Source organism: Pelodiscus sinensis, chromosome 1, assembly GCF_049634645.1.
Source record: "Pelodiscus sinensis isolate JC-2024 chromosome 1, ASM4963464v1, whole genome shotgun sequence".
In the NCBI taxonomy this organism is placed as follows: Eukaryota; Metazoa; Chordata; order Testudines; family Trionychidae; genus Pelodiscus; species Pelodiscus sinensis.
Window position 1 is genome coordinate 55,338,128 of NC_134711.1, and position 23,779 is coordinate 55,361,906.

Here is a 23,779-nt window from a genome sequence, read left to right on the forward strand (position 1 = left end):
CTGGGCCCCTACCTTTGACAGGAAGGATCGAAGAGAATACCACCTGTGCTCTAGACTCCTTCACCCATACTCCCAGAGACCTGTAGTCACTCTTGATCTGCTCAGTGTCATACCTCGCAGTATCATTTGTGCCCACATGGATGAGTAGCATGGGGTAGTAGTCAGAGGGCCAGATAATCCTTGACAGTGCCTCCATAACATCTCGGATATGGGTTCCCGGCAGACAGCATACCTCCCGAGATGAAATGTCAAGGCAACAGATGTGCACCTCCATCCTCCTCAGAAGAGAGTCTCCGACCACCGCTACCCTACGTTTCCTATTCGCAGTGGTCGCAGCAGACCTCCCAGCCTTGGGGATACAAGGCTTCTCCTCCTCCATTGTAGGGGGTGATTCCTTATCTCCTGTATCAAGAAGAGCATAACGGTTTCCTAGTACCACAGCAGGAGGGTTCAAAGCAGGGGTGGAGCACTGCCCACTGCCAGAAGTAACCAGCTGCCGCTGTCCACCCTGAGCCGTCTCCTCCCCCACCGGTGATGTGTCCACAGTCCTGTGTACTGGGACAGCTACATCAGCTGTCTCCTCATGAACACTGTCCAGGAATTGCTCTTGGATTCGGATGCTCCTCAAGCTAGCCACGTAGCTAGCTCAAACTCTCGGCCCATGGATCATCTCTGTTGGACCATTTTCACAATTTATCTAGTGGTCCAGGGAGGAAGTGTCTGTCTCTATCCTCCATGCTCCGCCACTTTCTGCCACTGCCCTGCCCTTTCCCCCACCCATTGCATCTTGTCTCCTGAGGGTATTTGTACATAACAGGGCTATTTCAGGATATTGGAAGTATTCTGAAATAGCTACCCTGTGTCTTTTGAACATGCCCACTATTTTGAGATAGGCCTTTGTTACACTGAAGGAAGCTTGTACCTAAATTTGCATCTGATTATTAATTAAGCCTCAGTGGAAGTTGCAGATACCACCAAACCTCATCTATCATAGGTGTTTGCTGACCCAAGAATGCCGCAGTAAATAAAAACGTTGCTCACTTTAAAGGGGCTAAACCATATATTGTAAAAGTTTTAAAGGTACAACAAGAAAGGCAGGTAAACAGTAATATTTCCCAACCCCAAGAAGGAAAGAAGATAGAAAAGTAGCCCACAAACACAAGGTTACACAAAATACAATAATTACACAGTCCAGTAGTTGACAGTGGGTGAGAAGCTCCTGTCTCTCAAACCTTTGGCTAATTAAAAGCCTCTGGTGAAAGACAAGGAGGAGATCCCTCGCAGCGGTGACCCTCTGCGGTGCTCTCCACCTCAAGCCTTAGGCTCCTTCCGAGCCCTTAGCGAGGAACAGAGAGGCGATCCCTCGGAGACCCTGGGGACGGGTGTGGTGCAGGCAGGTGGTGATGATCCTCGTCTGGGGCCTTCCGCTCCTAGGCGCAGGAATCACCGGTGGAGACTTGCCTGGCACTGATCTTCCGGTGGCTTCTGCTCTTCAGCAGGAACCGATGATAGACAGCAACCTATCCCTACTACCTGGAAACAAAACCTGACTAGCTAGACTCGACGCTCCCGTCACGGACAAGTACCCGGCCGCTGGTGCAGTGAACCGACGCACTAATCCTAACAGACACACTCGATGACGAGATCTAGCTAACCCTAACTAACTAACAGAGACTGACAGGGTGACAGAAACACAAGCAAGGTGGAAAAGGCATGAACACTGGATAGCTGTTAGCCAGGCCTTCAAAGCACCCTTCTCATAAATATTCATGATCTTTATCTTTACAATCATTGGACCCTGTACAGGAAAACAAGGGTCCCTGAGTGGTTGCTTTGATAAACAAGTTGTAACAGCCTGGATCAGTGTGCTGCATGCAGCAGCACAGTGTGACATGTGCAGCTACTTGTGTGCCGTGTGCAACACTCCTAGAAACTTCTATATTAACATTCTTAACAGCTACTACATATTCATAACAAATCAGACATATTAATGATTGATTATACATATTAATGAGGTGTCAAAAATGAGCAGGCTACACCTTGAAATAGCGGACGCTCTATTTCGGAATCCCTGTAGCCCTAGTTCCATGAGGGTTAAGGGATGTCTCGAAATAGCACATTATTTCAAAATCTGTCATTGTGTAGACATGCCAAATTTCAAAATATGCTATTTTGAAATTCAATCGAAATAAGATACACAATTTGTGTAGCGCAAATTGTATATCTTAGTTCGAGTTTATGGTGCTGTGTAGATGCACCCCGAGGAACCTGGCCTCAGGGATTACCGGGGGGGGGGGGGTGGAAGAGGGGGCGAGGCTGACAGAGGGAAGGAGCAGCTGTTGGGCTCCCCTTCATGCCCTGTGGTGTTCGGGAACCGCATCTGGCTCCTAGGCCTAAGGTTCCCTACTCCTGGCCTACGGGCTATGAGACCCCTGAAATCTTTAGCATCCTATCCTGTAAATCTTACTCAGGCAAAACTTGCATGGATTTCTTCATATTGATGCACTGAGCAACGGAAGGGAACATATGCTCATGTAAGTGGCCATGGTAACCAGTTCTTGAGTTTCCTAGGTGATTTCACTGGCAAACAGCCAAAGGAAGGAAACTAACAAAGTAGGATGCAATGCACAGGAAACACATGGGATTCCTTGGTGAAAAATGCTGCTTGAGTATAGTAATATTAGCATCAAGTGACAAACTATAGCAACTAACATTCACAGCTCCCAGACTTAAGAATATTGGTAAGTGTCAAACATGGAACAAAGAGTCCAACTAAATACACTATTTTAGTCTTTGTGAAACTGATAAACTTTGTGTGTCTCTCTCGCTACGCCTGCTATCCCAGTTGGTGGCAAATTTTTTCAAACTAACAGCAAAAGATTTCTATAGCTAGCTATAATAGAAAAGACTGCAAAGTGTTCCTAAGAAAAAAAGTAGGCAGTTGTTTTCAGCCCTTCAGAGTAGTAAATAATTTAGTGCTCATATTGCTCACATTTTTCAAATAACTGTACAATTATTAGGAAAGGGATTGATTTTCTTCAACCTCCCATGAAGGATGGTAGAGAAGCTACACAGTTCCCCAGAGTTTGCAGCAGGCATTCTGGAAAAGTCTGTCAGAATGCCTCCTGGTGCTTCAAGCATGGCTGCTCCACAACCTTGAAGAGGATAGAGAACATCCATGCTAGATCTACTGACCACTTAGGATGGTGAAGGAATCTTTGCCCAGCCCTTCTCTAGCAGCGAGGAGGAGAGTGTCTGAGAGCTTACAAGGCATGGGGCCAGAAACTTCTCCCTGTTAATGGAGCAGGAGAAGATGTGTTCACACAAACATGCCCTTTAAGTAGTTCATAAGCATAAAGGACAGACTGTCAGATTTTCCTAAAACAAAGAATCATGTGATCTCCCCACTCTGCAGAGAACTGATGTGACTGGACAAACAAGTATAGAATCAGAAGCCAAATATCCACCATTAGCAGAGTTACATTAGTGACAGCTTAATAAGAGCCAGATCACAGGCTGCTCTGAACCCAGGAGAAGACTGTCCGAACTGCAGTGGTGTTGAGATTATAAAATGACTGATCCGAAATAAGAGTAAGCTGTTTCCTTTCTGTTGAAAGGGAGAAGCCAAAGGAGTGTTGAGTATCAAAAATCATAATATGAATCAAAGATTTTTGCTACTGATGCCAACTATTTATTTCTATATTTATTTTCAAGCCTTCAGCTGCAAGTATTACTCCATGAAGCTCAATTGCCAATTTTTGTATTAAAGTCAGAGGGAACTATTCCATCCCCACTACAGTTCCAATTGGGCAAACAATAGGTTTCTTGATTTACTGGCAAGTCTGTGCGGAGGGGACATTCATTTTAAATAAGTCATTTATTTTCTGTTTTGAGGTATTTAACATTTTAGGTTTTAAAAAATATATATTGAAGGATATTTTGAAATGAAAAGTTGTTCCCAGTCAAAAATGTGATCTGAATCAATGCTTTCATTACAGCCAACTGGAATGGGAAAGACATCCTGGATGTGCTTAAGTAAATACGGTTTGTCCCTGCTTTGCTTGGATGTGTTAGATATTTGGTTGTTACAATGGCATTTTGCTCACGGTAGTCAACTTGGCTGGTGATGGGTCATAAATTCTGTTGATACTAATTGCAATGCCTGTAATTATTGGGGGAATACAAAAGATAAGAAGAGAGTCTGTACTTAACCTGGCGTAGAGGTAGAAAACATTCTCAATTTAAAGAATGAGATTCTGGACATGTGCATGTAAATATAGTTCACACAGTTTGCTTAGGCCTACTGGATATTCAACTGATAGAATGGTGTTTTGCCCATTGTAACCTATTTGGCTGTTATTGGGTCACAAACTGTGTTAACACTAAATGCAATAATTATGAGATATGATCACCAATGCTTGCAGTTACTGTGGGAAGGCAGAAAAGTCAGACTGTGTTTAACTCAGTTCAAAGGAGAGAAACTGTCACTTTGGACGGTTCAGGCTTCCCCTGCCAAAACTCTGTGAAGTTAACTGGGAGTAGGGCAGTACTTTGAATCAGCAGGCTACATGCACTCCAGGTATAAGCTGTAAGACTGGTTCAACCTGTTTCTCCCCCCCTGTTCTAATGATAGAACTAGAGCAGACTCCATAAGGAGTCTCTTTATTACTTTAAATTTACTCCAGTGGATGCTGGAATTTCTTGTGACTGGACTGGGCTTTGGGCTAAGAGCTGAAATCACTAGGTTTGGCCCAGAGCCAAATCCACCACAAACCAGTGTAAGGTGTGATGAGCGGCCAGCAGAGTGGCGGTCAGTGATGGAGAGAAGTAATGAGCAGCCACCAGAGCAGCAGCAGTGAGGTGAGATGAATGATTAACAAGGCAATAGCAGACAGCAGCGAGCAGGTTGATGGCGAGCGGGCAGCAGAGTGAGTAAGATGCCTCCCTACCTCCCCATTCAGGATAGGTGGTGAACTCTGCAGATGCACCTCTGAACTCTGGGTCTGCCCTGACCAAGGGCAGCAACTGTGAGTGGGGTACAGAGAAGGGTTGGGCATGTGAAGGGGACATTTACATTGCTGGATTTAAGAACTTGAGAGAAAAAGGACATTGCCCAACCTATTTGGGGTGGGACTGTTACTCATGGTTTTGGTTATGAACTCTGTTCGGGGCATTTTCCAAAATGAATGCCACACTACTTCCCTCCCCTTTTATTAAAGGTTTCTTTTCTACACTGAGACTCTGTGCTTGTGAGTAGAGAAGCATTGCCTCTAAGAGACACCCAGGGGTGGTGTGTGAATTTCCCAGGTTACTGAGTCAGGGCTTGAGCCTGTTCTGTTTTGGATGGATGAAGAGGAATCCCTAGATATTGAACTGGCCCTGGCTGTTGTTGGCACAACCTGGCAGAAGGGTTACATTTCTGTAGTAAGGCAGCTGCCTCTGGAGAGTCCCTCATTGCCAGGGTTCACTCTGCAGCATCCTGCTTCTGTTTCCCTCTCTGAGGTAACAGTGAGTTCACTTTAACAGCCTGAAAATATAAGACAAACCCTCTTGGTCAGTGTCTCTCTTTACATGGAGCTTTCTGGAAAAAGACGTTACAGTTTGCAGCCTTTTACCTCAGAACCCAGGCAAAAAAGTCCCCAAACAAGAAGTGTCTTGGGTTCAGCAACAGCTTCTGTAAGGCCCCAGGCTTGTTCAGATCTCTCCTTGCCTGAAGACCTTAGAAATCTCTTTGTTCACAGTCATTCTCAGACTTGCATACCTTTGAAGATCCCTGCTGCTCTTCTATAAGGGAAATCATATGATCCCTGGGACTACTTATCAACTAGACTTAGCTAGCCCCAGGCCTCTTGACCGTAAAGGGGCAAGCTACCCTGTTAGTTTCATTTTTTTAATGAATGTCAGAAGTAAGGCCGTCAAGCAATTTAAAAACTGCATCACAATTAATTGTGATTATTTGCACTGTTAAACAATAATCAAATGCCATTTATTATATTTTTTTGATTTGTCTACATTTTCAAATATATTAATTTCAATTAGAACACAGAATGCAAAATATACACCGCTCATTTTATATTTATTTTTTATTACAAATATTTGCATTGTAAAAAACAAAATAAACAGTATTCTTCAATTCACCTAATGCAAATACTGTAGTGCGATCTCTTTATGAAAGCTGAACTTACAAATATAGATTTATGTACAAAAAAACTGCACTAAAAATAAAACAATGTAAATCTTTAGGACCTATGAGTCCACTCAGTCCTATTTCTTGTTCAGCCAATTGTTCAGACAAACAAGTTTGGTTACAATTTGCAGGAAATAATGCTGCTCACTTCTTGTTTACAATGTCACTTGAAAGTGAGAACAGGCATTTGCATGGCACTTGTTGTGGCCCATAATGCATATTTATGTGCCAGATGTGCTAATGATACGTGTGTCCCCAGGCCCAATGACAAGGAAGGGGAAGGGATAAACTGCCCCAGGGCCTGGCTACTGTAGCAGTGGTAGATGGAGCTCCAGGCCCTTTCAATAGTGGCTGTAACTCCACGCACAATTCTCCCTCAGGGAGCTGAGTCACAAATTTAATTAACACATTTTAACAAGCATCATTAGCATGGAAGCATGTCCTTTGGGATGGTGGCTGAAGCATGAAGGGTCATATGAATGTTTAACATATCTGGCACATACTTTGCAACTCCAGCTACAAAGGTGCCATGCAAACATCTGTTCTCACATTCAGGTGACATTGTAAACAAGAAGCAGGCAGCATTATCTCCCATAAATATATACACACTTGTTTGTTTAATTAACTTGTTTGTTTAAGGACTAGTCTACACTAACCCCCACCATAGACCTACTTCAGAGACACAAATAGCATCACTGAAGTCAATGTAATTACTGCAGCACCTTATATGTGGTAAGGTTGGTGGGGGCTGCTCTCCCATCGACACCGGCTACTCTTCTTGTCCTGGTGGAGTACCAGGGTTGACAGGAGAGCACTGAGAGGTCAATTTATCATGTCTAAGCAGATACAATAAATTTATGGCTGGTGGATTTGTCACTGCAGTGTTGATCCCCAGGCATAGTGAAGACAAGCCCAGGGACTCTAAAGTTTTACATTGTTTTGTTTGAGATCAGTTATGTAACAAAAACAATTCTACATTTGTAAGTTGCACTTTCACAGTAAGAAATTTGCACTACACTAGTTCCATGAGGTGAACTGAAAGATACTATTTTTTTATCATTTTTACAGTGTAAATATTTGTAATCAAATGATAAGCACTGTATACTTTGTATTGTGTCATAATAAATATCAATATATTTGAAAATGTAGAAAAATATCCAATATATTTAATACATTTCAAATAGTATTCTATATAACAGTACAATTAATCACATGAGTTAACTGCAATTAATTGACAGCCCTAGTCAGAAAAAAATATTGGATTTTTAAAAGATTTTTTCTATTGAAACAGACTAAAGCGGCACAAATTCTTGAAATTTTTCAATGTCGCCAAATCTGAGGGAGAGGGGGATTTCCTGCCCCAAAAAATTTTTGGTTGAAAAATGTTGTTCCTCTCTAACTACAATTATGGATGAGTTATATGAAGCTCCTGTTTCATGGCCATGGAGGTAGAAACAAGTTAACACTGAAGTTATCTTACTCTTCTCTCTTCCTCTTGTGTTCTTTGCTATCATAACTTTTCAAATCAGGCATATGCCAAGCTGTTTTAGGGGAAGGTGCACAGCACTGATGACATTTAGCTTGCTGAAATAGGCAGAATGCCTCTAGAGGGAGCTCAGAAATAGCACATAATTTTTGTTAGTGCAGTACAAGTTAACAGACTCAGCTTGGACCATCAGCCACAGTGCAGGAACAGAGGGCGTTGGCCATGCCCCAGCTTTGCACCTTATATGTGCTCACCATCTTCAGTTATTTTATTTTTCCTTTGCATATTATACAGTAATTCCTCATTTAACACGTGCCTGCTTAACACGTTTTCGTGATAGCACGATTTTTTTGGGGGGGAACATTTTTTAAAATTACACGACCATCCCTGGAATAACACGATTTCCCCAGCTGGCCCGTCGCCGGCAGCTGTGCGGGGCTTCCCCCACCTCCCTGCAAAGCGGCAAAGGGTTCACTGCTCGCCGCACCGTTCCCCGCTGACTCCCCCTCGCCGGACGCCTTGCCCCCTCTCCTCTGCCCCCGCTTGCAGGCTGGTGGCTGCACAGGGCTCCCCCACCTCCCTGCAAAGTGGTGGAGGGTTCGCCGCTCACCACACCGCTCTCTGGCGACCCCCCCCCCCCCTCGCCAGACACAGTGCGGATCCCGGCAGACCTGTCACAGGGGCATACTCCCAACCCAATCCTCCTCTCCTCTCCTGCCCATCCTTTCCCCAGAGCCAAACACCTCCCCTCCCTGCTGTAACCCAGTCCCCTTTCTCCCCCAACCTTATGTCCCGGTCCCAACAGATACCACCACTTGAAACACAACCCCCACCTTTTCCATTATTTTCAATGGGAAAATTGACCCTGCATAACCCGTTTTCATGTAACACAATCATTTTCTGAAACATATCTATAGTGTTAAATGAGGAATTACTGTACTCAAAAAGCAGTGAGTTCTTTGACAAATCAGATAGATAATATGGGGAAAGCCCTGAAGCCCTTTTCATAACTTTATAATTGTAGCCAGAATCTGGTGCTTACTTTGTAAATCTTTCGAATAGAGACCAATTGCTGCATTTATTTAGGCCTATAATATCCAAATGTAAGGCACAGTCCTACAGTCTTTGTACAGATAAAATTGAATAAAAATTTTACTTATACAAGAATCCCAGGATTCAACCCAGAATTTACATCAGAGTAAACAACTAAAGGCTGAGTTCACAAAAGTTTATAGCCCCTTAACTGTCACTTTATGCACCAGAGAGTCCGCCCCCCCTCGAATTCACATTGCAGTATATCAAACCCTTGAGGCACCTACATTTGCTGGTGCCTTAATTTTGCAGTAAAAGTTTCCTTGGCGCCAAAGTTTCTGAATCTGTGCAAGCTTGTTTCTGCTCCCTTCTAGGACAGCCTCACCTCAGAGTGATGCATGAACTGGGGGGAGATAGGCATTCCTCCACCTAAGTCGCACGAGGGGCCCAATCCTGTAAATGTGCTTATAGTTTGCCTCCCAGATTAGTACCATGTAGGTGAACTCTCACAAAATGAGGGAGAAAATTAGGGTCATAATTCAAAATGATCTGGACAAATTGGAGAAATGGTCTGAGGTAAACAGGATGAAGTTTAATAAATACAAATGCAAAGTGCTCCACTTAGGAAGGAACAATCAGTTTTACGCAACCAGAATGGGAAGCAACTGTCTAGGAAGGAGTAAGGCAGAAAGGGATCTAGGGGTTATAGTGGACCACAAGCTGAATATGAGTCAGCATTGTGAGGCTGTTGCAAAAAAAGCAAACATGATTCTGGGATGCATTAACAGAAGTGTTGTGAGCAAGACACGAGAAGTCATTCTTCTGCTCTACTCTGTGCTAGTTAGGTCTCAGTTGGAGTATTGTATCCAATTCTGGGCACCACATTTTAAGAAGGATGTGGAGAAATTGGAGAGGGTCCAGAGAAGAGCAACAAGAATGATTAAAGGTCTAGAGAACATGACCTATGAGGGAAGGCTGAAAGAATTGGGTTTGTTTAGTTTAGAAAAGAGAAGATTGAGGGGGGACATGATAGCAGTTTTCAGGTATCTAAAAGGGTGTCAAGGAGGAAGGAGAAAACTTGTTTATCTTGGCCTCTGAGGATAGAACAAGAAGCAATGGGCTTAAACTGCAGCAAGGGAGGTTTAGGTTGGACATTAGGAAAAAGTTCCTCACTGTCAGGGTGGTCAAACACTGGAATAAATTGCTCATGGAGGTTGTGGAATCTCCATCTGTGGAGATATTTAAGAGTAGGCTAGATAAATCTCTATCAGGGATGGTCTAGACCAGGGGTCTCCAAACTTTTCAGCCCGAGGGCCGCATTAGCTATCAAACAGCAGTTCGGGGGCCGACTACACACTTGAGGTCCAAATAAAAAACAATCAAAACATGGATGTTGTTTTTAATTATGTATTTAATATTATTTTATTCAGTTATTATTTAATAACACATTCATACACTACACATGAACACCTGTATTAGTGTGAATGGTGAAATTGTTTCCTGGATGCCAAAATAGCAGACATTTCTGGCTTTAGATTTGTTGTCCCTAACATCAACAGTGACCTGAGATTATCATCGGACAAGTTTGTTCTCAAATTGTTCTTCACGTATTTCATTCTTGAAAATGTTTGTTCACACAGGTATGTTGTTCCAAAGATTGAAAGGTACCTTGATGCAAAAGTTTTGACATTAGGAAAGTCTTCCTTGGGCAAAAACTGGTAAAAACCCACCAGTCCTATTTTGAACTTGTCCCTAAGGAGGTCATTTGCTTGCAACTCAATGACTTCCAGCTGCAGTTCATCTGGGCAACTGGCCACATCTGCTTCAAATGGGTTTTGAAACAATCTCACTTCTTCTGCCTTTGAATCCAAAAAGGTCTCCACGGGCCGGATGAGAGGGCCTCGCGGGCCGCATCCGGCCCCCGGGCCGTAGTTTGGAGACCCCTGGTCTAGACAGTATTTGGTCCTGCCATGAGGGCAGGGAGCTGGACTTGATGACCTCTCGAGGTCCCTTCCAGTCCTAGTATTCTATGAGTCTATAAGGGGGGCACTGGTCACATGACTGCCTCCACTCCACCTCTTTCCCTAACCACCCCCTGTCCCTGCTCTGGTCCTCTTCACCTCTTTCTACCCCTGCTCTGACCCCACCATGACTCCATCCCTTCCCCAAGCGACACAGTTTGGGGGACTAATAGAGGGAGACTGGCTGCCATTGAGTCTTGGGGGGGGGCAAATCCTAGGGGTTCAACTAGACTACAGGAAATGGTGGAAAGAAGATCTCCCGATCTCACTTTTGAAAGCAGAAATTTGCATATCCTCTTTTGACCATTCCACGTAGTCTAGATATGCTTGTTGCATCAGAAGCAGCTGCTTCCCACCAGCACCAGACCTTGTGCTGGTTCCCTGGGCCCATGCAGGGCTCCCCAGAGCATGGGACCCAGGATGGCTCTGTCCACTTGCTGCTGACTCCTTGCCCCTCCCCTGATGGATTTTGGGGGCATGTGATCCTTTGTGCCTCCCACATAAATGGTGTAGGTATGGTACCTATACTCAAAGGCTATGTCTAGACTGGCATGATTTTCCGCAAATGCTTTTAACAGAAAAGTTTTCCATTAAAAGCATCTGCAGAAAAGAGCATCTAGATTGGCATGGACGCTTTTCCGCAAAAGCACTTTTTGCGGAAAAGCGTCTGTGCCAATCTAGACGTGCTTTTCTGCTAAAAAGCTCCGATTGCCATTTTTGTGATCTGGGCTTTTTTGCGCAAAACAAATCTGAGCTGTCTACACTGGCCCTTTTGTGCAAAAGCTGGCAAGTTTTTCTGCAAAAGCAGCTGCTTTTGTGGAAAAACTTGCCAGTCTAGACGCAGCCAAAGAGTATCCCTCAGTATCTCCCTCCCACTGGTTAGTTTGGGTAGGAAGCTGCCAGGCTTTGGGGGGCAAGGAGGAGGTAGGACTTGAACCCATAACTCTCTTTTTCCTAGACTAGCGCCCCAGCCCCTATACCACACAAGAAGCTACCCCACCACCTTGCCGTCAGGATGCCCCTTATCCCTCCAGCCCTGGGGCCGAATGGCTGTGGCCAACCCAAGGTATCTTTATAATCACTGTGCAGGAAACCCAGGCTCTGTGAATCCCAGAGACTTCCAAATACCTTAAAAGTCAGCATCCTCACACTGGAGTTATTTCATGAATCTAGAGTCTTTGGGGTCTGTTGTTCCTTCAGATACTCCTTATGTAACTCCCCACAGCTGCAAAGGGTTAAAAATGGAACTACATAGTTTGAGATCTGGAAAACATGTCTCACAGTGAGAGACTGAAGAAAGACTGATCTATTTCGTTTATGAAGAAAGGTTAAGAAGTGACTTGACCAAAGGTCACCACATGTCCCTATGTTTATCTCAAGCAGGAGATATTTCAATAAACTGACAAGTATGTATCTGAAATATTAGTGAAGAGAATTAGAACAAACTATGTCATAGACCCTATACTGCAAACATCAAACTGAGATTCTCCTTCAGTTTTGGTTTTGGGGCTTTTTCTTTTGAAATAAGAAAATCTGATCTCTCTCCCTCTATGCTGTTGGCATTAGGGTGAATATGGCCGAAGTATACAGAACTGTGACAATAGTGGAATTAAAGGGGGTTATCAACTTGTTACCATAATTTTAAAAGAACACCATCAACTTAAATTTGGCCCAAAGTTTAATTTTGTTTAAAAAAAATCGAGCTTTTACAAGTCTAAGGCCAAATAGAAATGTTTCCTCAATTAAAAAAAAAAACCCACAAAGTTCATAATGAAATAAATGTAAGTTCCTTGCAGTGCCTGAAACCTAATCACAGCAGCACTAATGGTATGAAAGTGAGTATGAGCAAAAACAAAACATACAAGTGAAAAAACAGAGTGAGCAGGCATAGTACCAAGTAAATTGATTTTATACTCATGTCCTTTTTAATAAACTAAAATATTATTATTAACAAAAATGTTTATTTATAATGTATGATTTTTATATTGCAAGTGTCGCAGCTTCAAGCTGCCTTCAAATTACAGGCAGTCCCTGGGTTACGTACAAGATAGGGACTGTAGGTTTGGTCTTAAGTTGAATTTGTATGTAAGTCGGAACTGGTACATATTGTAGGGGAAACTCTAGCCAAACATTTCTCCAGAGCTCAGTTTTATTCTCCCACACCTCACTTCCCTCAGTCCTTTATTCTCAAGCTGAGGTGTCTGCTGAGAAAAGCCGCTCGCGTCTCCCTGGTCTGCTGGGGGGAAGCAGCTAGTCCGGGGTTGCCTCACCCCGTTTGTAAGTAGGGATCCGATGTAAGTCGGATCCATGTAACCCGGGGACTGCCTGTAATCTAAACCAAGGGAGCATCCTTCCCCAAGTTAGTGAGTTTAGCAAGTCTGAGTGAAGCAGGTGGTTTACACATTACATGGAGATAATGATCCAAGAACTAAAGAAATATGTTACTTCTATCTAGGGCTTGTCTTGATTGCAACTGTTAGTTTAGTTTACTACACTCAAGATCCTCTATGTATGAGGGCTGAGCTACACTACAAGTGCTTTGCCAGCAGAGTTAGATGAATAGCTATGCTGCTAACACCCTCTAGTGGAGATGGAGGTTAATACTGACCAAAGAAGATAATCTGCTGGTATAGTTAGACCACTTTCTCAAACAACATATGGGCTACGTCTACACTGGCCCCTTTTTCGGAAGGGGCATGCTAATTTTGAAAGTGGGAATAGGGAAATCCGCGGGGGATTTAAATATCCCCTGCGGATTTAAATAAACATGTCCGCCGCTTTTTTTCCGGCTTGGGGAAAAGCCGGAAAAAAAGCGTCTAGACTGGCCCGATCCTCCGGAATAAAGCCCTATTCCGGAGGATCTCTTATTCCTACTTTGAAGTAGGAATGTCCAAAAAAGCGGAAAAAAAGCGGCGGACATGTTTATTTAAATCCGCAGGGGATATTTAAATCCCCCGCGGATTTCCCTATTCCCACTTTCAAAATTAGCATGCCCCTTCTGAAAAAGGGGCCAGTGTAGACGTAGCCCATAAGTGCATTGGCAAAGGGATTCTTTTCCTGGTATAACCGAGTATACAATAGGGCAGTGCTTCTTAATCTTTTTGGGTTCAGATCCCTTTCTAAATGTTAGTCTGGGAGGTGGAGGCCCTGGGACAGAACCATAACTAGGCATTTTAGTGCTCAAGGAAAGGAAGCATATTTGTACCCCCTACCAAAGGCAGTGTTTGGGGGGGGACCAGGGGCAGCTATAGACTAGCTGCCAGCAACTGGCACCCTAGGTGAACCATGCAATCCCCCACCTCCAAACCCCTCAACAATATTGCACCACCATTTGGCGCCCCATTTAACTTGGCACCCTAGGCAACCGCCTAGTTCGCCTATATGGACAGGCTGCCCCTGGGGGGGATGTACACAGGGTCACGTGCCTTCTCAGATTTTTTGGTTGGCCCCTCAACCCAGACGATTGGTTGACCCATTGTGGTGAGTTGGGGGTAGAGATAGTGATCCCTCCCTGAGCCCAGCTGGTCCCACCATGCTTTGCTGCACAGGGCTGGACCAAGCTGCCTGGTGTTGCTGACCCGAGCCACCCTTGTGGTGTTTGTGTCCTGCCAGCTGCCAGCTTGCCCCACCATGGTTACAGCCCTGCCCTGGAGTGGTTTCAGTCAGGTCCAGTTGTGTCCTGACCAGCACTCACCCCACAAAGTCAGCTCTGGCAGGCTTTGTGCTCTGGGGCTGGCTGGGCTTGTCTCTCCTCTCTGGGCATTGTAGCCATTGTGACCTCTGAGCCTGTAGCCTGTAAATTACTTGGGTTTGTCCCCACCCATCTAATTGGTCCAAATATGCGTGAGTGGAGCTGTGTCCTGGCTCATGGGGCTGCAGTGCTACTCGCTCAAATTTGGCTGGCCCAGGCTCTCTTCCTCATGACAGCTGGGCCAAAACAGAGTAGTGCTGGGACCCCAGAGGCTGCAGTGCTTGGAGCAGGGATATGAGCCCAGCCAGTCTCATGGGACAGAAGCCACAGCAACTGCCATGGGACTCTGTGAAACATTCTGGTGACCCAGTTTTGGGTCCTGACCCATGGGCTGAGAAACCTTACAATAGGCATTCCAACTAGGTTGAGCTCATCTCCTTTTACCAGAAGTAGTGTTCTATGGTGTCCAGGGAACTGAGCAGCATGCACAGTAGCAGGAGTGCCAGGACCTGGGTGAGCAAGGACTACAGGCCACACTAGGGTTCATCCTGCAGGTCCTGGTCTTTGTCCTGCTGGAATAGTATGTGGGCAGTTTGGAAATACTGTGCCATGAGGCGCAGCATGGGGCATGTGAGTCTAGCAGTGCTCTGCAGTAGTTCTGGCTCCATGCTGTGAGTGCTGTGGCATCAGCAAGGGCAACCAGAGTATGAGAAAGCACATGCCCACGGCGTCCCTTTTGTGTCTCACAAGTGGAGGAGTGGCTTGTGAGACTTGGATGTAGAGAGAAGCCCCTGAAAGCACACGTCGCAGCTTGCCTGACCAAGCAGGCACAGGAAGTATCTGCCCTCCTGGTACCCTCCCCAGAGTGCTTCTGGCAGGTCTAAGTCTGAGGCAGACTCCAATCAGTGCGGATGCACTATTTCAAAAGAATTCTAATTAATTCCAATGCTTTCAATGCAGTGGGGGGACACTATTTCAATTTTGTTAAATCAGGAGTTATGATGTTGATTTTAGTAATTTCAAAATAATTTCCTAGTGTAGACGTGAGAAAATGAATTAGTACCTCAGTAAAAGCTTCAACACCATCTCCCAGCAAGATTCTATTGAGATTCCTATGTGCACCAGTGCCCTGTTTGGACATAATGCCAGCAAGGCAGAGCTTAGCCAGCGCACAGAAATACACACTGTGGGTGCCCCATGCCACTGACCCCATCCTTCTCCCCGGCTGCAACAGAGCAACTTTCATGTTGCTGCCTGCCCCACCCCCATGCCAGTGCGATAGACAGCAACCAGACATGCTGACAGGAGGGGCAAAGGGGACAACTGCCCTAGGGCTCAGCCATTTAAAGGGACTCGGAACTCCCAGCCGCTACCATTGCTACTGTGGCAGCAGTGGCAGCCGGAGCCCCGGGCCAATTTGAACTACCCCAGGAGCTCCAGAGCACTTCTCCACGTGGCTTTGAGGGCTGGGGGAGGGCCCAGCGCCACAGTCTGGGCAGCTCTAAGGGCTGGTGTCCTCGGCCCCACCCCTTCCTCCCTCAGCACTGCCTCTTCTGGGAGTCCGGAACCACCCCTCCATCTTGCCCCAAGGCCTGCGGTAGCTGTTGGCCCTGCTGACAGCAACTTACTGCCCCATGCTGCCGCTGTCTCCCCTTCCCTGGCTGCAATAGAACAACTTACCGTGCAGCTGGCGCCCTCATTCCCTGGCTGCAGTAGAGCAACTTACCGCCCCATATAGCTGCAGCCCCACCCGCACTCGCAATAAAGTAACTTACCCTGCATCTCTTCCCTTGCTTCATTTTCCACTTATAATTGTTGAGACTCTTCATGAGCCTTGGGACTTGAGAACAATTCCTGACTGCCTGCCACACTGGTTGACCCTGCAGTGAGCCCCTCCTCCTCACCTGCTTCCAGGTCTTCATCAAGAACTTTTGCCTCTAGGTTAAGTCCTGTTTCTCACTCTGTGCTATGGAGAGTGCCTGGCTGTGGATGTGGGGTTCCCACCTAGGAGTGTGTCCAGTTCTTTATAAACATAGCATGTTGTGGGTGTAGCACCAGACCCTGCAGTTTGCCATCTTCACCCTTTGGTACACCTTTATCTTGGCTCTGCATTGCAGGATGTGTTGCTCATACCTCTTCTCACATGGGACTCAGGAAGTGGCCATATGCTTCCCAGTTCATATGGGTCACTTGCAGCTGTGATTGCATGGATTCTTCACTCCAAACACTGATAAGATCCAAAAGCAGGTGCTCCAAGCAGGAGAGAGTCTTGAGTGATAGCCACCCGTTTTCCTGAGAAGATGCCATGAGGAGCACTACACAGTGAACCAGCCATCAGGAAATGGATTTTAAAAGTTCCTGGGGCTCTCAGGAGAAAGAGGTTCATTTCTGTTTACCTGTTTACCCTGCTGCAGAACAGCGGAGTTCAAAGCACTGGCCAGAGTAGCTAATCAGGCACTGTGGGAACCATCCTGGAGTTCAATGAACTTAACCCTACTGTAAAAGTCTCAAAGGGGTAGCCATGTTAGTCTGTAACTGAAAAAACTTTAAAAACAAGAAATAGTTCTGTAGCACCTTCGAGACTAACAAAAAATGTACATGGTACCATGCGCTTCCGTGGGCATGACCCACTTCTTCAAATGAACCCTACTGTAGCATGATTGTTGACAGTGAAGGGAGGGGACGAGGTCAGGGCTGGCTGGCATGATTATTTGTGGGGCCTAGTTCGAATGCGGTACTGTGGCCTGGCCTACCAGCAGTTACACACTGGGCCTGTGGCCCTGCCTGTGCTGGGCTGCGCAACTGCTCCCCCAGTGGCACAAAGAGCTCCTGGGCTGGCAGTGCGGGGGGGGGGGGGGGGGGGCTTTCTCTTCTTCTCCTGCAGCCTGGGGTTCCTGCCAAGCAGGGAGGCCACCGCTGCCATGCGCAGCCCACAGCTTTGGGACACTCCTCAAGTAGGATGTTGGCAGGCAGGGCCAATAATAAAGTGTGAGGCCATGTGTGGGGGAACTGACTGCATTCAACTCATGTTGGCCCTGGGAGAGATAAAAGTCCCTCGTGGAAGTGGAAACTTTTTGCTAAAGCCAGGGGGAGGAGCGGTTTTCACGATTTTTGTCACATTGCAATATGAACGCTCTCTGGGATTGGTCACCAAAAAGGTACTTTTGGCAACAAAACTTTCCAGTGTAGAGAAGCCCTAAAGCACTCCGGGTGAGTCTAGACTGGCAAGATTTTGCGCAAAAGCAACTGCTTTTGCGCAAAAACTTGCCAGCTGTCTACACTGGCCACTTGAATTTGCGCAAGAGCACTGACTTTGTAATGTACAAAATCAGTGCTTCTTGCACAAATACTTTCATGCTCCCGCTCGGGAAAAAGCCCTATTGTGCAAGAATACTTGAGCAAGAGGACCAGTATAGACAGGGAAGAACTGTTTTGCGCAAAAAAGGATGGCTAAAATGGCGATCGGGGCTTTCTTGCTCCAATCGCATCTAGACTGGCCACAGATGCTTTTGTGCGAAAGCAGTTTTTGCGCAAAAGCATCCGTGCCAATCTAGATGCGCTTTTGCGGAAATACTTCTAACGGAAAAACTTTCAGTTAAAAGTATTTCCGTAAAATCATGCCAGTCTAGACACAGCCTCCTTGTTGGGACAAAACTTCAGTTCTGACTGGAACTAACAATGCAGTAAGACAAAGCCCATAATCCTTCTTTGTGGTGGAAAGATTTGTTTTCAGCATCTAGCTTTTAGCACAACAAGACCCAGATTCTGACTTCCAAAGTACTTAACAGGAATCTGACCAATTTCAGCATAGGCCAGTCTATAAAACCCACTCTTCAGTTCAGAGGCAACAGCTCAAGAGTCTGCATGTATGTGGCTATGTGTATTACACGCCTTTTTGTTTGATGTCTATGCAGATTACTAATTCATTACTAGTTAGAAACTGAAGCAAAATACAGGACTATGTAGCACTTTAAAGACTAACAAGATGAGCTTCAGCTACACCAGACTAACACGGCTACATTTCTATCACTAGTTAGAAACTGGCCACTTAATTTTTCAAAGCGGAAACTGTAAAACACACCCCACCCATTGTCCTGGACACCACTTTGAAAACAACCCCTATGTAAGAAGCCTGCCACTGGCTGCTGCTACGTGGGTACTAGTTAACTTCTTTTCTGCCTATGTCTGGGCTGAGAACACAAGGGCAGGGCAAGAGTGTGGCAATGGGCCCACCAGAGTCTCAGTGGGAGACCTTCCCTTCTCCCTCAGCCAGTGGTGTGATAACCCGGGGCTGCCTGACACCACGTGCCCTGCAGGAGTGGCACTCGCAGCTCGGGCTCTGCAGCTGGGACGTGGCTCTGCCTTAGCAGGGACCGTGAGGGAGAAGGTGTCAGTCACACTCCGGCGCTCTTCCCCTTGTGCTGTCCTGTCTCTCGGGGCAACGAGAGAGTCTCCCGCCTTGAGTGACGCTCGCCAGGAGGGTGGAGGTTGCCGCCGTTGGCTTTGTGCATTGCCTTTGGCCTCCCCCAGGCGTCCTCCCTCGGCCCGCCCCGCCCAGCCAGAGCTCACTGCGGCGCGGCCGGGACGTCGGAAGCGGAGCTCAGCGCTGCTGCAGGGCCGGGCTCAGCGTTCGCTTCTCCTGCGAAGGTTTCCTGCGAGACTCTGCCCCAGACCGAACTCGGGCGCCAGGCCGCGTCGCTGTCAAAGCGAGGGGGAGGCAAAACTTCGGGGAGAATGCAAGCGGAGAACCAGGACGTGCTGCTGGAAATGGAAGAAGAGGACGAGGAAGAGGATGGGGAGGTTGGTAAGTAAGAGTTGGATCCCAGCGTGGCTGGGGAGCATATGAGTAGCCGCCGGCACCCTGGAAATAGAAGGGAGAGTGCTACAGCTGGACACAGATAGAGGGTTGCTAGTCCTGGCCCCACACCGCAGGGCGGGCGGGGAGGGGAGGATTAAGTGAATATTATCTAGTCTCCTCCTGGGGAAGAGATTGTCGGGGGGGGAGGGCTCTTCGATCTCACTTACTAAAACTCTCCGTGTGCCCGCCCTGCCGCTCATCTGGGCAAGTTTCTCTCCGAGCGTGTTCAGCGCTGGTTGAAAGCCAAGCCCGCGGGCAGATTGTTTCTGCTTTTAACTGTGCGAAGAGCCGAGGCCAAAGAGATGCCTGAAGATGGAGTTTGGGTGTTTACATGGGAACGCCCAACTGGACTGAGATTTTACTGGTATGAATGAAGCTGCCCAGGAAATGAGTGTGTCACTGTGGAGTGAGGGCTAGCGAGGGATCTGGTTGATGCGGGCACTTACTAGGTTTTAGGACCGATTTTTGTTCTGCAAGTTTCAAGTGCAAGGTCTGGCTGGAATTTCAAGGTAATGGTGAGAGAGGATTTGTCAATACAAGAGATGCATGTGGTTCCTTTCGCAGTTAATCTGAACACATCTTTGCCCGACTATATAGAGCTAGTTTAGTGTGCATAAATATATAGAAAACTTTATGCAGAAACTGGCCAGTTTTTGAAGAGGGGGGAAAAAGGAAATGAGTTTGATGGCACAGAGGAAACACTGCGGTAAAATGAGGATGTAGCCAGGATCCCATACAGAACTTGTTTTGGAGGAAGGATGGGCCTCAGATTGGCGCAGTCGGTACCTTTTGAAAATGAAAATAATTCAGTCACACACACACTCCTATCCTCCCAAACTGGGCCATGCTATTGGCATACTGGTCAAAAGAAAGCATCTTGCTCACGTGTCTTGCCAAGTTTATAGTCCTTAATTTGACAGCCACAAATGGGGGGGAGTAGAAGGAGGCAGCCAACAAAGTAGGAAGCTGTCTGGTCCAAGGCTTTGTGCTGGAATGTGTGTACTCTAGACAGTAAAATGCCTAAAGGCTGTTAATGCTCATTATATACTAGTCTTCATACCATCAGCAGCTAAGGGCAGAACTGTTACTTTTGCATTTAATATTGGAGTGAATTCTGTCCAAGTGTCTTCCTCCCAGATCATAGATGTAATGGGCTAGATCAGTGTTTCTCAGCCAGTGGTACTAGTCTCCTTAGGGGTAATCGAGAGAAGTCTGAGGGGTACGTCAACACAACTGAAATTTGGAGAAAACTTAATTTTTGTTTTAAGTTTTACAGCGTTTTATTATTTTTGTACTTTTTATACCCAAACATTTTATCGCCCACCAGGCTACGATTAAGTTGTTTAAACGAATATGTTGCAATAGTAGAAAAAAAATTGTGTCTGAAAACTGTAGGTACTGGGGATAATTATACTTTTTTTAAAAGGGGTACTTTGTAAAAAAATATGGTTGAGAAAACTCTGGGCTAGATCCTCTGCTGCTATTAACTGATATGGTTCCATTCTCTTCAGTGATGATACCTTGATTTACACCAGCAGAGGATCTGGTCCTGTGATTTTGGATGATAACCATGGTATCCAGAACCCTTTTGTTTCTACACAAGTGATTACTTTCTTGCTTATTTTATTTGTTAAACGGCTGATATGTTATCTGTGTCAGTGGTAGGAGAGACTGGATATCCAGTATAGTCCCTCCATTCATCAAAGGGAGAGTGAATAGATTTACATATCTCAAGTTTTAACAAATGAACAGGATTCCTGTTTACTAATATTCAGAAACAATTGAGTAGTTCTGATGCCACCTGCACAATATTGATATTTTCATAATATCAGGATTGAACTTTAGTATTGGTAGAAAAATGGACAAAATGTAGGTACTGGTGCTGTTTGTTACTCATAAAGGCATAACCGTCTGTAACATTAACGCTTGTTAAGTGCTACTAAATCTAAAGTGCGTTACTAGGTTAGCGGGAGGGGGAGGTTATTATGCGCTCAGTACAAATTTGTACACATTTTGGCTCTGATCCACAGACTTGAAAGCAGTGAGAATCTTTCCACTTTCAGATGGAATCAGGAAATATTTGCATACTACAGGCAGTCCCCGGGTTACGTACAAGATAGGGACTGTAGGTTTGTTCTTAAGTTGAATCTGTATGTAAGTCGGAACTGGCGTCCAGATTCAGCCGCTGCTGAAACTGATCAGTTTCAACAGCGGCTGAATCTGGACGCCAGTTCTGACTTACATACAGATTCAACTTAAGAACCCCAGGCATCCCCAAGTCAGCTGCTGCTGAAACTGATCAGCGGCTGATTCCAGGAAGCCCGGGGCAGGGGCTTCCTGTAGTCAGCCACTGGTCAGTTTCAGCAGCGGCTGACTTGGGGACGCCTGGGGCAGAGCAGCTGGGGTGCTGCTGGGTTGATCCAATAGCGCCGCCGCTCCTCGGCGCTACTGGACCAACCCAGCAGCACCCCAGCTGCTCTGCCCTAGGTGTCCTGATTCAGCCACTGCTGAAACTGATCAGCAGCGGCTGAATCAGGACTCCTGGGGCAGAGCAGCTGGGGTGCTGCCGGGTTGGTCCAGTAGCGCCAAGGAGCGGTGCTGCGGGACCAACCGGCAGCGCCCAACCTGCTCTACCACAGGCCCGGGGCTTTGCTCCACGTCTCCCTGGTCTGCTGGGGGGGAGGGCGGGGCTACTAGCTGCGCCCCCCCCCTCCCCCCAGCAGACCAGAGGCACCGGGAGCAAAGCGGCAGCGGCGGCGGGGTGCCGCGCCTCTGAGGCTTTGCTCTGGCCTCCCCGGCTTTGCTCCAGGTGTCCCTGGTCTGCTGGAGACGGTCCCCAGCAGACATGGGGCACCCGGAGCAGCTTTTCTCGCCCCGGAGGTCGAGGTGGCGGGACCGCTGCGCTCTGGGCGGTCCCACTGCCTGCAAGCTCCGGGGCGAGAAAGCCCCGTTCGTATGTGCGGATCCGACATAAGTCGGATCCGCGTAACTCAGGGACTGCCTGTACTATAGAGAAGAATGCAAAACCATTTTTCCACTTTGTGTGAGTCAGAGTAACATAGTTTTACTCCACTCCCCCATTCAAGGGTGGATCAGCAGTGGAATTTTATAGTCACTTCATGGCTTTTCCTTTCCATCCTGTCCTTTAGAGAACAGTTAAACTGTTTTCTGGTCAGGGTTGTATATCAGCTTTGGATCTGGGCTGGGTTCAGCTTTCAAAGCCAGCTGGCTCAAGTAATGGATTTGTAGGATACATCAGTTTGAAGTGACAAGAGTATTTTGGAAATTTACTGAAATGGACAATGGGGTTACAGGGTTATTAAGGTAACATGTCTGCAGATTTTTTTATAGTAACTATAGAGATATTTATGGAGAGAGGACCATAAAATATAACTGATGACCTGAGACGCTAGCAGTTCACATATTTGTGTCCTACTTATCACACAAATGTGCACCAGCATTTACCAAAAAAAGCAGTCTCTGCTATATATATTAGTATTAAACAGGCCGCCACTTGAAATTCTTAGATGATTTAATATTCCCACTGAGTCTATTGGAGTTTTGACTGAGTGAGGACTGCAGGGTCTAGCCCTCTGGCTGGGCTTTTAGCAATTTGGAAGGATATTTTTCCATTACATGGACATCCCTATATTTTCAAAGGGAGTTATATTTGTGACATGAGTTTGTTTCTGAAGCGACTACTGGCCCCAAGTGGTGGAATGGGAATTGAGGTAAAATGGGAATGCAGGAACTAAAATTCCTAAAACCATTTTTTCTCTAGAAGCCACCTTAAATGATTTATTGTGGACAGCTCTGCAAAATGTCATGTACTTTTACTAGTGCCAGACCATCTATTACATCCAAATTGCTTTGTGTATGCATAGGGATTTCCTGAATTTCACAGAGTTCTCCCTAGAGTAATAATTGTTAAAGGCAGTTTTCACAGATGGAAAAGCCATTCCAGCATAGTGCTGGTGTCACTTTTTTTGGGATTGTTTGCTGCAGTCACAGGTATTTGTTTTCTTGGCTTTGCTCTATTCTGGTATATTTGTGTATGATTGGCAATTAATAGGTCTCCTGTGATAATGCCTTTTACCAGTCATTCTTTAGCACCCCTCTTTCTCCTCTCCTCTCCTTACTGATCTCTTTTCTGAATTTTAGTTGGGGTATCCTTACTCTGCATATATTCACAATTCATTGTTCAGCTCTGCCTGCCTCAGTCTTATCAACTCCCAAATCTGCCATAACAACCTCAGGCTCGTCTTAGTCAAAATTAATATTTAATCTGAGGAAAGCCTTATAGGCCAAAACTGCAACACCACATCTCTCTCTGACTCAAATCAAACACTTGTCCCCTTTTCAAGAACCTAGGTGTATTATTGAACCTGAACCCTTTCTTCTCATCTTCCTTATCTTGAAAATGTGCTGCTATTACCACTGAAACATCTTTTGCAGGTTGCTGTTTTGCATTGTTCATGAGATGTTACTATTCATGCTGCCAGGT

At 46.1% G+C, this 23,779-nt stretch overlaps 1 protein-coding gene across 4 annotated transcripts in view; it reads left to right on the plus strand.

The window, feature by feature from the left end:
* The first annotated feature begins 18,603 nt into the window (after positions 1–18,603).
* ANO6 (anoctamin 6) overlaps positions 18,604–23,779 on the plus strand; it is a 187,577-nt gene continuing 182,401 nt past the window's right edge. Inside the window, exon 1 of one of the 4 annotated variants that reach the window (XM_075930414.1) lies at positions 18,604–19,221. In XM_075930414.1, coding sequence (XP_075786529.1) covers positions 19,210–19,221 — 12 coding nt within the window. In that variant the 5' untranslated portion in view covers positions 18,604–19,209. The remainder of the gene's footprint in view (positions 19,222–23,779) is intronic. The other 3 variants (XM_075930407.1, XM_006126492.4, XM_006126490.4) reach the window with 3 other exon arrangements.